The 13,936-nt window shown below is 36.2% G+C and overlaps 1 protein-coding gene across 1 annotated transcript in view; it reads left to right on the top strand.

Annotated features, from left to right (window-relative positions):
- The window catches only part of ADGRV1 (adhesion G protein-coupled receptor V1), a gene marked incomplete at its 5' end in the record, with an annotated part of 274,932 nt that overhangs the window by 51,436 nt on the left and 209,560 nt on the right, over positions 1 to 13,936 (top strand). The window contains 9 exons of the mRNA XM_082496974.1: positions 1,133 to 1,348; positions 2,488 to 2,732; positions 2,934 to 3,115; positions 3,831 to 4,642; positions 6,041 to 6,250; positions 10,461 to 10,591; positions 10,853 to 10,952; positions 11,994 to 12,173; positions 13,705 to 13,868. Of these exons, the coding sequence (XP_082353100.1) occupies positions 1,133 to 1,348; positions 2,488 to 2,732; positions 2,934 to 3,115; positions 3,831 to 4,642; positions 6,041 to 6,250; positions 10,461 to 10,591; positions 10,853 to 10,952; positions 11,994 to 12,173; positions 13,705 to 13,868 (2,240 nt within the window). The remainder of the gene's footprint in view (positions 1 to 1,132; positions 1,349 to 2,487; positions 2,733 to 2,933; positions 3,116 to 3,830; positions 4,643 to 6,040; positions 6,251 to 10,460; positions 10,592 to 10,852; positions 10,953 to 11,993; positions 12,174 to 13,704; positions 13,869 to 13,936) is intronic.

The raw sequence follows: 13,936 nt of genomic DNA, 5'->3' as shown, positions 1-13,936 counted from the left end.
GTAGTAGTGAGACGTTTACTGACTCTGCTGAGCAAATAGGAATCCGAGCCCTGTGGGAGAGAGCGTGCATCAGCTTTTAGAAAGCTCTGTGTCGTGGTTTAGGCTGGGCTGGCCCATAAACGACACCTCAAACCAGGACACTCTGAGACATAGAGAAATGAGTGAAGAAATTGGCCTTTGCTTCCCTAGCAGCCCAGCACATCTTCAAAAAGGAAAATAAATAAAAGTAAAAATTACTATAGCAGTATATGTAGCTACTATTTAGTCCTGTATATATATTTATACCCACCATGCATTGCTTAGGTGAGCTTATTGGGGAGGAAGTGGGAGTTGGGGACTCAGCTGTAAAACCAACAGGCAAAACCCAATCAAAACCCACAAAGACTTGAACTTCTAAAAATGTTAAGTTCTCCAGTTGATCCCTACTGTAGAGAAGGCACATAAAGAAGGTACATAAAAAGAGGAAACTTATGAAGTGTGCAAGGTCAAAACCGCTTAGACAAACCCACTGTATTTCTGGTGTGTCCAAAATGGAACAGGTGGGTGGTACCAGCTCTGGGAAGTGGTATTTTAGTTTTATTTTTAGGTAACAGACTTTTCTAAATAAGTATGTAGCTAGCTTGATGTCAGCGTATGCTTTCAATTAGTTTCTGAAACAGAGCCATTATCTAGTGTGTCACAGTTGTTCATCTAGGCATTCTTAGAGACAAGTTTGCCTAAAGTGAGGTCCACACAAAAATGTGCCCTTTCCTAAAACCTACTTTGACAAAGGTGCTTCTGTTCACTTTTATCTCTTGGAAAGACAGAGAGCAATTAGAAATCAAAGGCAGAAACATCTTGGTAGTGTGACCTTCTCAATGGAAGGCAATAATGGAACTTTTGTAAGTACTTCTTGGTCTAACACTGCAAACTCTGTTTCGGTGGAGCCAAGTTTTATTTTAATCCCATCCAGATATCTAAAAGGCAATGGGAAATAAAAAAGACTGCATTGTCTGGGTCTGAGGATAAAGAAAAAAACCCATAAAACCATGGAGGAATGCATGCATTACTGATGATGTTCAATACACTGAACCATAATGCTTTTAATATTCTGGGGTTTTTATTGTCTTGCTTGTTTCATCTACAAATCTAGGCGAGGACTACAGTGTAGCCTCTTCAGATGTTGTCTTACTAGAAGGAGAAACAAGTAAAGCTGTGCCAATTTATATAATTAATGATATCAATCCTGAAGTTGAGGAGTCATTTTATGTTCAGCTGCTGAACCAAACAACAGGAGGAGCCTTACTTGGATCTTTGACCAGAGCAATCATAACGATTGAGGCTTCTGATGACCCGTTTGGATCCTTTGGTAAATGAGTCCTATTTGCATATCTTCTGTCTTCTGTTTACATTTTCACTGCAGATTTGTGGGTGAGCTGTTATTGGGCAACTGAATAAAAACTTTCTGAAGACAAAGAGGAAGCCTTGATGAAGTCAGTAAAGCAAACGATAAGATAAACTAAATCAAAACATGTAATTAAAGAGTAATGGTACTTTGATATAACAAAAAGTATTATTTAGGCAGTTGATATAGCAAGATTTTGGAATCTCCCAATAGAGAGAGATTTATTTTAGTTTACTTTTCTTTTTTTTTTCACTGAAGTGCTGCATTTCTGCAACATGTTTAAGCCAAAATCTGAATTCTGATATCTGTCTCTTAAATACTTTGATATCTTTGTTTTGCTAGATAATCAACCAAAGCAGATTTAAAAAAATCTAGGGAAACTGAAAAATGTAAAGAGAAAATAAATTAATTCTCTTATTTTCTGTCAAGTAGTTTAGTTTTTCTTCTATCTGTTATTATCAATAAAATTAATTGTATATAGTTTCTAAATAAGTTTCATTACACAGGTTTTGAGAAGGGTTTTGGTGATTTAAAAAATGTAATGATATTTTAGAAATCTATCTTTTTTGTTTGATTTTTGGTGTATTTTTCCTTCAGTACCTTAATTCCTCTTAGTCCATTTTATCAGTAGAAGAAGGTAGAAGAAGGAAAGAAAAAAAAAATTCAAAAATAAGTAATTCCAGATGGGCAATTAATTAACTTCATTCTTAAAAACTAAAAGTGTAATACAAGGAAGACTTTTATTTGAAACAATTTTAGGTTGAATATGTTGACTTATTTATTTAGTAAGTGACATGAAAGCTGGTAAAGTTTCCTTGCTGGGAGTAATTATGGAATTGTCTTCTAGGAGTTTAGAAGCAGCTCATGTTTAGCCTCGGGTATGTTGGAATAAAAATTTTGGATGAGGGCTTAATTTTCATGCTAATTTCCTCTGTAGATTAAAATATTAATACTGAAAGTTTGCTTTTAAGTTTAAACCCGATTAAAAGTGGTTCATCTGTGCAAGTAAATGCAAGTGAAACAAAACTATGTACTCCATGAGTTGATATACTTACGTTCAGTTTCATTGTTAATGAAATACATCTCTCTCTGCTTTACTTCAGTTTTTCAGATTACCGAATTCACTGTGGAGGAGCCTGAATTTGGATCAGTAGCCATAAATCTGCCAATAATCCGCAATGCTGGGACGCTCGGTAATGTTACTCTGCAGTGGGTTGCTACCATTAATGGACATCCTGCTGATGCTGACTTGCAGGTCGCCTCGGGCAATATTACTTTTGCCCCCGGGGAAGCCATTCAGATGTTGCTGCTGGAAATCCTGGCTGATGACGTTCCAGAAATAGAAGAAGTAAGTAAAGCAGTTACGTCTTTCTTGAACAGTATTACAGTTTTAACTTGTTATAGAGATGTGTGCAAAGAAAAGCAATGAATGTTCTGGCAGGTAGGTGCCAAAAGTTCAGACTTTACTTTGCATGTGATTATTGTTAGAAATACCAAAAATTGTTTAGCTGCATTATATCTTTTTCTTTTTTTTTTTTTTCTTTTTGAGATTGTCCATTTAGAATTAACTCAGGCCTCCAATGGTGGTGCTATTGGGTTAGATGGCGTGGCAAATATTATAATACCTGCCAATGATAATCCTTATGGCACAGTTTTCTTTCATCAATCCTTATATCGAATTCAGGAGCCACTAGAAAGAAACTTGCTTGCAAATATAACAGTCAGGCGAAGGTTTGTATAATGTTTGCTTTATTTATATCTATTATTTTTTCTTTTGTTTTGTTTTGTTTTGTCTATAATTTCAGATGTCATGCTCCTCTTGTATAAGTGTTTGCATCAATTTCTTGAACTGCCGTCTCAACATATTTTTATTTCATATACATCGTTTTTGAACCAGATGTCTGCTTATTAGAAATGTACATAAAGTACATTAAACCTAATGTACAAAATGCACTTGAAATTTAATTTTGCATATTTAATCATCAAATCATCTAAAGCTGCGCAACAGTCTTCTCCTGTGATTTGAACAGGAGGACAAAATGGGTCAACCCTTGTGGGATGGAAAGAAACAAGAAAAAGAAATCGGGTTTTATGCATGTGATATGATATCCTGAGGACACCTAGGAGGAAAGGTGACAAGGTTGGGCAGCACAGGCTTTTTCTTCCTTGCCAGCCCTAAGAAGACTAAGTTAATTCCTAGAAACAAATGTTTGCAAACATGCATTCTTAACAGACTGCTACCCAAGCTATAAATAATCAAACTTGCTATCCGCAAAAAAATGGCATCTCAGTTATTCTGGTATACTTTAATTATCTATTTGGAACTTTTCAGCAATTCAGAAAGGTACAGTTGATTTTGTTCACTTTTATTCTTAACCCAGAAACATACAGAATACTAGACATACTTCATCAACTAACATTACTTTTTAAATTTAATGTCTTTTAGTGGGGGAAGGTTTGGTCAGCTGCAGATATTTTACAGCACTTCTGAGACTGACGTCGTAGCTCTTGCCATTGAGCAGGGTCAGGATATCCTGGCCTGTTACGAGTCTCCGGCACAAGGAATTCCTGAGCAACCATCCAAGACCAGAGTGAATGTGTCGGCAGCAAGTGACCCACTCTATGCCTGTGCGACTCAGTGCCTAAAAGAACAAGCGTGTTCAGCCTTTACATTTTCCAGTGCCTCCGAGATTCCTCTCTGCCTTTGGCTGACAGCGGAGATCAGCCCATTAACTAACGCTTCAGGATTCTGGACCTACAAGAAAAACGTCACCAGTGCATCCGCTCTCTTTAGCACACAAGCCATCGCTGGCAGTGATTATGAATCCGTTACAGGACAGTGGGCCATAATGCAGGAAGGGGAAGAGTTTGCGAATCTCACGGTTACCATACTCCCTGACAGCCTGCCAGAGCTGGATGAGAAATTCGCCGTATCCCTTTTGAAAGTGGAACTCATGAACGTCTCAGCCAGCTTAAAAAATCAACCAACTATAGGACAGCCAAACACTTCCACAGTTGTCATAATGATGAACGGGGATGCATTTGGAGTATTTAAGATCTACAGCGTAAGTCCCAACGCGACAGAGCAAGGTCTGTATGTTGAAGTGGAGGAACGTCCTCAGACCAGCGTGCAGCTGATGATACACAGGACAGAAGGCAGCCTGGGGCAGGTGACAGTGGAGTGGCGTGTGGTTGGCGGAACCGCTACCCCACACTTGGATTTTGTAGGTGTCGGTGAGATGCTGGTGTTCGCTGAAGGTGAGGCAAGGTTTTGCACTAGCTTCTGTTTCGTAAAACTAAAGAAAACCCAAATGAATCTGACAAGCACTCAGTCCTCTGGATGTTTTGATAAGCAATGCCTTATTCTTAAGCTGAACCTCCCTGAATGCTCAGGATACATATTCAAAATAATATAGTTCACTAGATATAGCATGATGTTGCGGAACACACACAGGTGTAGTAAAAAAAAAAAAAAAGAAAAGATGAAAAGCATAAATATCTACGTAATTTTTTAAAGAAATATGGCAGTGCGCATTATAAAGATTACCTTTTTACCAAATAAATAAGGAATAATAATGCTGAAGATAATTGCTGTATCAAAGATAATGAAAATGAAAATAAAGTCTAACTGGTCTTTTTTTAACCTTCAGTCAGTACAGTACTAACTTTTCCTGGCATCTCTTTTTAGATTCTGAGACTGTATTGATTTCATAACATAACTCAATAGCGCATTAAAAAATATTGCAAACAGGACAAACAAGTCAATGGCGGACATTACTTAAGTACCACACACAGCATGACAGATATACATTGTATTTTCAAATTTTGAGTCGATTGAACAGTTATTTTGAAAGAAATTTATGGGAATGCAATAGAGATTCTAGTGCGCTAGCTCACTTGCTAAATCATCTGAACTTGAAATAATGGTTGCCAGCTGTGATTCTGAGGCTGACAACTAATTAGTGTTGCAAATTCAGTGAAAAATGTTCTCAGAATATTTTAAAAGACAGTGTACAAAGAAATATGTGTATCTTGTAAACTGATATTCTCATATTCATAAAGCACAGGTTACGCACGTGAACTGAGCAACAGGATTGCCTTGTAAATTATAACGGATTATAGAGACTGGTATTTGATCATGTTTGCTGTTTACATTATCGTTCTTTGATAGTCCAGAAGACAAGCAGCCAACACAATTGTAGCCCATTTTAATGCATTCCCTGCCCCAGTAAATATATTTAAATTGAGTTCACATACTCGTGTACATGGTTCATCAGAAAACTTATGCACTTGCTAATTTTTTTAGAAGGATGATATTCCCCTTTTCTAAGTTAAATTTGAAAGTCGGAGAACTTACAATGCAGATAAAGAATTCTAGGCATTCAGAAATTATGCCTGCATTGTTAATTTCTACATGGTATATTTAAATAATTTGACATTTACATTCTCCTAATATAGCTTTTCAATAGTAATTGAATTAAATTTCATAATGACATTCAGTATCTTCTAGACAGGTAAATAGATAAATAAATATGTGTTATGTCTTTTTTTTTTTTATAATTTTTAAGCTTTTCCTGCAGAAGAAGATGATGAAGTTTTTTAAAAAGGTGATTTCCATTTGCACACATAAGTATGTATATGTTCTTGTCCTTGTAGGGGAAACAAAAAAGATGGTCACGCTGACCATTTTAGATGACCCAGAGCCAGAGGACGATGAGAGCATCATAATCAGCCTGGTCCATACTGAAGGAGGCAGTCGGATTTTGCCCAGTTTTGACACTGTCACAGCAGTTATTCTGGCAAGTGACAACGTGGCAGGAATTATTAGCTTCCAGACAGCCTCGAGATCTGTTATTGGTCGTGAAGGTGGGTTCTTTGTGTTGACCACACTTGGTGTGTTTAACATTAGCTTCCATCTCCGTGCTTTCAGTTGGTAATGACTCACGGTGGTTTGCGTCACGGTTCAGAGAATGCTAGCAAACAGAGAATTGCCACATACTTGGCATGTATTTCTATGAATTTTTAACTCTTACACGCATAGCACTTAAATGAAATCTATGGAACGGATGAGTACACCGTTTCCAAAATGGTTTTAGATACCATCTGTGCTTTCCTTTTTTCTGAAGATCATGCCTCACTGCTATTAGTATTGCATTTCAAAGCTCCTTTTAGCGTTTCTTGTCTTATTCATTTATACCATATCCCAGAACTGTACGTAACTCCCATCATACACAACCTATTATTAGTCGTAAGCAAATCTCATCTATCAGTGACTTACAATTCACTTTAAATCTTCTAGAAAACATTCCCGCAGAAAGATTTGGATCACATCTTCCCTCTCCTTGACTCAATAATCTGCTGTTTTAAAATTTTCTGTTTATGCTTTTTTATGGTACCTAATTTAGGAATGTACCGATCTTGCATTCATCCCTCAGTCATGACATTTGAGAAAGAGCATATAATAATTTGATATGGACCAGAGGTTTCTTTTAGTGCTTTAAAAGAGCATGTTACGTGTTTGATCTAAGGTTTGATGCAGTTTTGCGCAGGATAATAATAGTACTAACGATGATTGCTTTTGGCAGCCTTTGCTGGAATCTCAATGTATTGCAGTATCGTATTTCTCTGATGTATAAACTGATGGTCAGGGAAACTTAACAAAACAGAAATTTGCTCTCCAGGAATGTGTGCACTGCATTTTCTGTTTGAAGAAAAAAGTCTTTCTCAACCAAGCGTGTTCTGTTTTTTTTCCAGAAATGAAAGGATATAGTAACCTTTTGTTTTTTATCTAGATATGGTTTGTGTTAATTCTGTTCTATTGTGTGCCCCGTGTTCATCTCTTATTTCTCCACATTAACGGTTCTGATCTGCCTGCCAAGCCAGCTGCAATCTGGCAGGCCAGTAAGACCTGTTAATGAGTGCAAGGAATTAATACAAACTGTCTCATTCCCCAAAGTTACAATGACCCTGAATACTTTTTACAGGTTAAATATTATTCACAGCATGCTAGCAAATGCTGGAGCTGAAATACTCTCCTATAGTTTGGAAATTACTTGATTCCAATTCCTCCAGCTTGTGAAAAATAGTGTGTTGTCTTACAGCAAGGAAAACCAACCCAACTAATTCCTTTTGATTAAAAAATAAAAAGAAAGAAGGAGCTAAGGCCTTTAAATGATTTCAGTGTTTGTATTTAATTTTCAGTATCAAGTCTTTTTTGTTCTGAAAGCAAAATTTATCAGACAAAAATCCAAATATGGTTATCTTTTCTATTTGTTGTATTATTGAACAATTTATGTCAAGCAGATCTGTGTTATTTTCAAGTTGTGCCTATTACCTATCACCTTATAGAGGACGAGGGTGGCATCTGAGTAGAGGCAGAGGCATGCAACAGTTGTGTGGCTATGACCGTATTAGAGGAAAATGCACTGCAGTAGCTTGAAATAAGGAAGAAGAGGAGGATGGCTCAGGCCCCCTTCTTCTGCAGAGTAAATGTAGAAGTCTAGATCTATGGATAAAAGGGTTAAATAATAAAAAACTTAAACCAAAATAGTGAAATGAGCCTAATAACCCTTTCAATCTTCAGAAAACAATAGTACGTGTATTAGTATTTCTTTCTGGATAGGGATACCAAAGATTTTGGTAAAGCAGACCAAGAAATGTGGGTCGGTAATTAACTACTTGGGGTCTGTAATTATGATGAATTGTACTTTAGGTTTCTTAGTGTTCGGATTACAGCGCTTCTGCATCATAAAGCATTTTGTGCCAGTTTTCAGTGAAAATTCATTGTATTCGTAAAGCTGTATTGAAATAAGCTTTGTCTAGATTTTGCATTCTTCAATGGCACTGAAGTAACCATTTTCCTGTTAAATATTTATTTGTTTGCAGTGGATATGGAAAATTCAGAAATAGGATAAAATGGATTTCAGTGCAGTGTTAAACAATATGATAACTTAGCCTCAGGGGAACCTGTAAACTGGCAGTCTATCCTCAGATGTCTAATTGTAGAAGCAGAATCCTCGTGATGTCAATACACTTTGAATCCTTTTAGAAGCAACATGGAACAACTTGAGACAAAGATAAGAGTGCTGGTGCATCTCCAAGGCTTAACTGAAATTTGAAAGGTTGAGGCTGAATCACATCATATTAATTCTATTTGTTTGAAAATGGGTGTATACAATTCATGTATAACTTCTTTACAGTTTTATGTTTTAATTAATTGCACTTAGGTCCCTTGAAGTTAGTTGTTCATATGTCTCTCATTGGTAGCCAATATACACGCAGCTCTCTAATATTTCCTTACCAAAACAAGAACACACCTAGGAAATGTTGGAATTGTTCCTGCCAGTTTTAGCTATACAGTACTGTGCTCGAATAGCCAGATAGCAACTTGATGCTTTTTAAATTGCATAATCAGAGAGAGCAGCTGGGCTGCTGGATTCTTTATGCCACAGAGTAAGAGGCCACATAACAACACATATTTTTTTTCACGTGCATTGATGTGTCTCAATGTTTCTCAATAGGGTCGCCTCTAAGCCAGTGCATAACACAAATCAGAAGATGGAATTATTCCCAGGTTTTGCAATAGTGAAAAAATTTAAGTCGGTTTAGAGCAATACTAAGAAAGAGTTTTTCAGTCAGTTGGGGATGGAACTAAGTTTGTCAGATTTCTGTTTCTGCATCAGCAAAATACATTTTGACAAGTTTTTGTTGAGTTTTCTTCATTCTTTGGTAAACAAAAGAAATCTCATGTATTATTATTTCCAAACATCTCAGTATTATAGATTTCTGCATATTTTGTGTCTTTGAAAGCCAATGTAACACTGTAAATACTGGCAAATTTAAATTCTCCACACTTGAAAACTGCTATTGATATACGGATGCAATCCACTTACATATTGTAAATAAACATCTGTCCTCTACTGTGAATGTATTGCATAATATTACTAATATTACTAATTTTACCTGCTGATCTATTTCATATTGAAATAGAATGGTTAGAGTTGGAAGGGACCTTGAAGACAATCCAGTGCCACCCCCCTGCCCTGGGCAGGGACCCCTCCCCCCAGCCCAGGTTGCTCCCAGCCCCGTCCAACCTGGCCTTGAACCCCTCCAGGGATGGGGCAGCCACAGCTTCTCGGGGCACCCTGCACCAGGGGCTCACCACCCTCAATGCTAATTACACATGTCCATACTTAAAATATTTAATATTATATAAACTATGTAAATTTTATAAATTTTATGCATAAATATAATTTTTAATATGATGTAAATTATATAAAATTTTCTTACTTTTACAAAGACTTCTAAGGAGTTTACTCTTTTTAATTAAAGTGCTCATTGGTTTAAATGTTATAAATGTGAAAAATAATACTGTAATTTCTTCTTATAAATCCCCAGTGTCAATTGATACTGACTATCCCAGAAATTATAAGCAATTGTTTTTTTAGGAATAAATTATTAAATATTAATGTGTATTTAAAAATGCTTTATTTTAAAATTACTAATTATTAAATAATAACATTTTCTGGGTGTTTCCATTTCTAACACCGATGACATATGTCAGTTCAAACTCACATAAATGAAACTTACTGGTAATTAAAAACATTATTCTGCATGCAGTATGTAAAGTCATAAGACACTGCAATTGTCAGGAAAATGTATATTCCTTGCCAGTTAGCCTTTGTAGAAACTCTTTGTGTTACAGCTGGTACATAGAGCATTTACTGTTTTGTGTAGTCCACAGGCAGGTATTGCTCGTCTCTTTGTGGATTTTCTGATGGGCACTTACTTTCTAAAAGTTATTCATGTGCACCAGATTCCCTCATATTTTGATAGCTCTTTCTAAGAGTGAACAAAGCCCAGAAAAACCCAGGAGGAAAGAGTTTAGGTTTGGGTTTTTTATTTCAGTATTAAAAACAAACGTGTTATGTAACTACTGTGAAGCTCATTATCAAAAATACTAATGTCCTTCAGAAAAATTTTTTTAACTGTGATGCATGTTTTTGGCCTCTCATTTTAATAATTGATGTGTAAGAGAGGAAACCCAAAATATGTGTGTCTTATCCTTTGTTCCTAGGAGAACAGCTGCAATTCCATGTGGTAAGAACTGCCCCAGGACTGGGAAATGTTACTGTTGAATGGAAGATAGTTGGGCATAATGTAAAACAAAATTTTGAAAACTATTCTGGAATACTGTTTTTTCCTGAGGTGAGTCCATAAACAAAGTTAATGGCCACAGGAGAATATTGCAATTAGAACTGAGCTGAGAAAACAAGTGTGCTTTTGTAGCAGTCTTTGTTTCTTGATTGTTTACTTGCTCCTTTACTCTTGGAATTCCAAACTGGAGGGATTTTATATTCTTTGATACTTTACATTTCTTAAAGGTGTTGTTCCAAATAGGTATGATACAGTGGTATCACTTGTATTTTATACAATAATGACTAATCACTTTATTCATAAAATACATAGGAGATATTGAATGCAACATTGTATGTTCACTTGCTGGATGACCATATTCCTGAAGAAAAAGAAGAATACCAGATCATCCTATACAACATCAAAACAGAAGGTAATGCAGAACTATAGCTTGCTGTATCTCAAAACTACCATTTAGTAGTGTAATATTTTCATATGTATTAATCCATTTTGGAAGTGTAGGACTAAGCGTACTGCAACTGGAGTAAACTATGCAAAGTTCATTCACATTTTATTGAAACAGGCTTGATCCTTATGTGCATATATATATATAAAACCCCACAGTGTCTTTGCAGTTTTCCTTAATTGGTTTGAAACCTGATTTAACTCTGCCTGTTTAATTCAGTGGTTATTTGCTTCCCTTTAACTGAATACAAACTTGAGCTTACTAAGATGTTCTGGATACAGTAGCGATGAAATAAGCAGATATTTTTATCTTTTAAAGCAATCTTGTAGTGCCGCAAGCTGACTTTCTGATTTGTCTCTGAATTCAAGGAGGTCAGAATATTTTATTCTTGCCATTCAAAATGTATTAAAAATAGAAGCATGAAACTGCATCCTTTCTGAAATACCCTTCATTAAAATGAAGTTAATGTCTAAACACCAAACTAAGTTGACGTGGATTGTATGGCTGCTAGGTGCCTTACCAAACTGCCAGAATCATTTGTTGACTCTTGTAATCCATCAGGATAAGCGCAAATTAATACCCCAGCAATGATTCATCATGTCAATACTTGGAAAGGGGAGTAATTTCTTAATGGGATGATTGAGAAGTTGAATGTAATTTTAACTGTCGGAGTTAATTCCTGGGAAAACCTTCTCTTTCCTTTTGCGGTAGAGGAAGTTTAGGGAAGTTGATAGTTGGCACTGGCCCATTGAGTTTTCTCATTTCTTAATCTGTTTGACTCTCTACTTAGTATGCATAAAATTTCTGTCGTGGTTGTGTGTTCCTGAATTTGTTATAGAATGTAAATATATATACATTCCGTACTGTCCATAAACTTCAACATGCGTTTGGTTTCACGTCATTTGCACTGTTACTGACTGTCATTTAGATGTAATAATAGCAGTAATATAAGACAAAAAAATTGTTGCATATCACTTTATTCACTATAGTCCCTTGTCTCTTTTGCAGGCGTTTCTTCTTCGGGTGCTGCTATTTTAGATAGCCAAGGCTATGAAGCTGTTCTGACAGTAGAAGCTAGTGATGAACCACACGGAGTCTTGAATTTTGCTTCCCCATCCAGGGTAGTTTTAATTCCAGAAGAAAACAAAACGGTTCAGCTTTTTATTAACAGAGAATTTGGATCTCTAGGTTCGTATAATAACTGCGAGAGAAGAGTAGTTCTGCTTTGGTAATCGTTAGGCAAATGAAAGCCATGGCAGGGAGGCTGGAAATTTTGAAAAATCTTGGGTACAGTTGGTATTTTCAGAACTTCTAGGCTTCTTGAGGCAGGCTTGGAAGCTAAGTTTTAGTTAACACTGGAGCCACAGCCCTCATTTCCACAGCAAGGAGTCTGGGAGCTGTGACATAACTCGTTGGCTGTTAGGGTTACTACCTCTATGCCTAATGAATCTGTCTCTCCAGAAGAAATAAAAAAACATATGAGAAAAGGAGCTGGTATGGAATGATCGTTCCCACATCTTTTCCCTCTAAACTTCCAGAAGTTGGCGGCTTAGGAATGTCCCATGGAAAAAGCCGCATGCGTACCACTGAATTCAGTTTATGTCTCCTCTGAGAATTCCTTATTCCTTTTTAAATCAGTTTGTCTTTTAACATCCATGAAATTAATACTTAATTCCAGAATTCAATAGTGTGCTGTATGCAAAAATATTTTCTTGTATTTGTTGCCTGAGAATTTCAACTTATATTGTGAGATAATGTGTAATCATTTCCTATTTACCTTTTTAGACTGTATTTAGGTATCAGTGATAACCCTTCTTAGTTTCTTTTGTTATATCTCTTTTGAAGAGAAGTGACCAGTTGCAATGAATATTCAAGATCTGGACACACCACAGATTTGTAGAGGCATTTTAATGACTTTTCCCATTTCTTTTTTAATATCAATCGGTATCGAACTTACTTTTGAAACACTACTCAGGAAACTAATGCTTTAAGATAAGTAACTATAGTAAATGTAAGATCTCTTACTTAAAGTCCATCATTATTTATTAAAACTAAGATTCTTTTATACCTTATATTTTACTTCATACAGCGTAGCTTTGAATTTCATCTGTCATTTTATCTCCAGGATCACTCTCTAAATTTGCAACTTGGCTTACCTTGGCGGATAAATGAGACGTGGCTTTATTATAAAAAAATTATGCCTAACTTTTCCCCTTGGTAACGTTTATCAGTGTGTCCCCTAATTTTATTCTTTATTGACATCTATGTCAGTCTGCCTGGGAAGGAAACTAGATTTATAAAGCTGTATTTCCCAGCACTGTCTTTAGAGCCTTTTTTAGATATCGGTCGTTCCTGAAACATTCTACTTCCCTTGGCACCAAACCTGATATTAATAATATATTAGGTGTCATAGGTAGTACTTCAGCAGTGTAATATTTGCAGTCTGCAGCACCTCAAGTATCTGAACACTTTTGGCCCTGATGCTTTTTAAAAGTCCTGGGATGTTGCACGACTCACCAAAGGCTGGGCTGGAACCACATTAAAAACAACCACAAAGTCCCATTGGCTCCAGATTAATCTTTTAATCCTTCTGTTTTGCAGTTAGGCTTCTCAGTTTGTGGATGAGCATTTGATCATTTTTCTTTTTCTGTTCCAGTGAGCATTACATAAGAATTGAAAAAAACAGTATTTTTTTTTTTTTTTGTGACAAATTAAACAGGTGCTATCAATGTTACGTACGCCACAGTTCCAGGATTGCTCACCTTAAGTAACCAGACAGAAGGGACCTTGGCTGAACCAGGAGCTGATTATATAGGTGTTTCTGGCTCACTAATTTTGGAAGAAGGAGAAACATCAGCTGCCATAAACATTACTATTCTAGAGGTAAACTCTAAACCCTTTCTTTCTACGCTGACCTGTATGACATCAGAAGAGGAATAGTTTGGAACCTA

The sequence above is a fragment of the Vanellus vanellus genome (assembly GCF_965231255.1).
Source record: "Vanellus vanellus genome assembly, chromosome: Z".
Classification (NCBI taxonomy): Eukaryota; Metazoa; Chordata; class Aves; order Charadriiformes; family Charadriidae; genus Vanellus; species Vanellus vanellus.
This window is presented reverse-complemented; position numbering and strand designations above follow the sequence as displayed.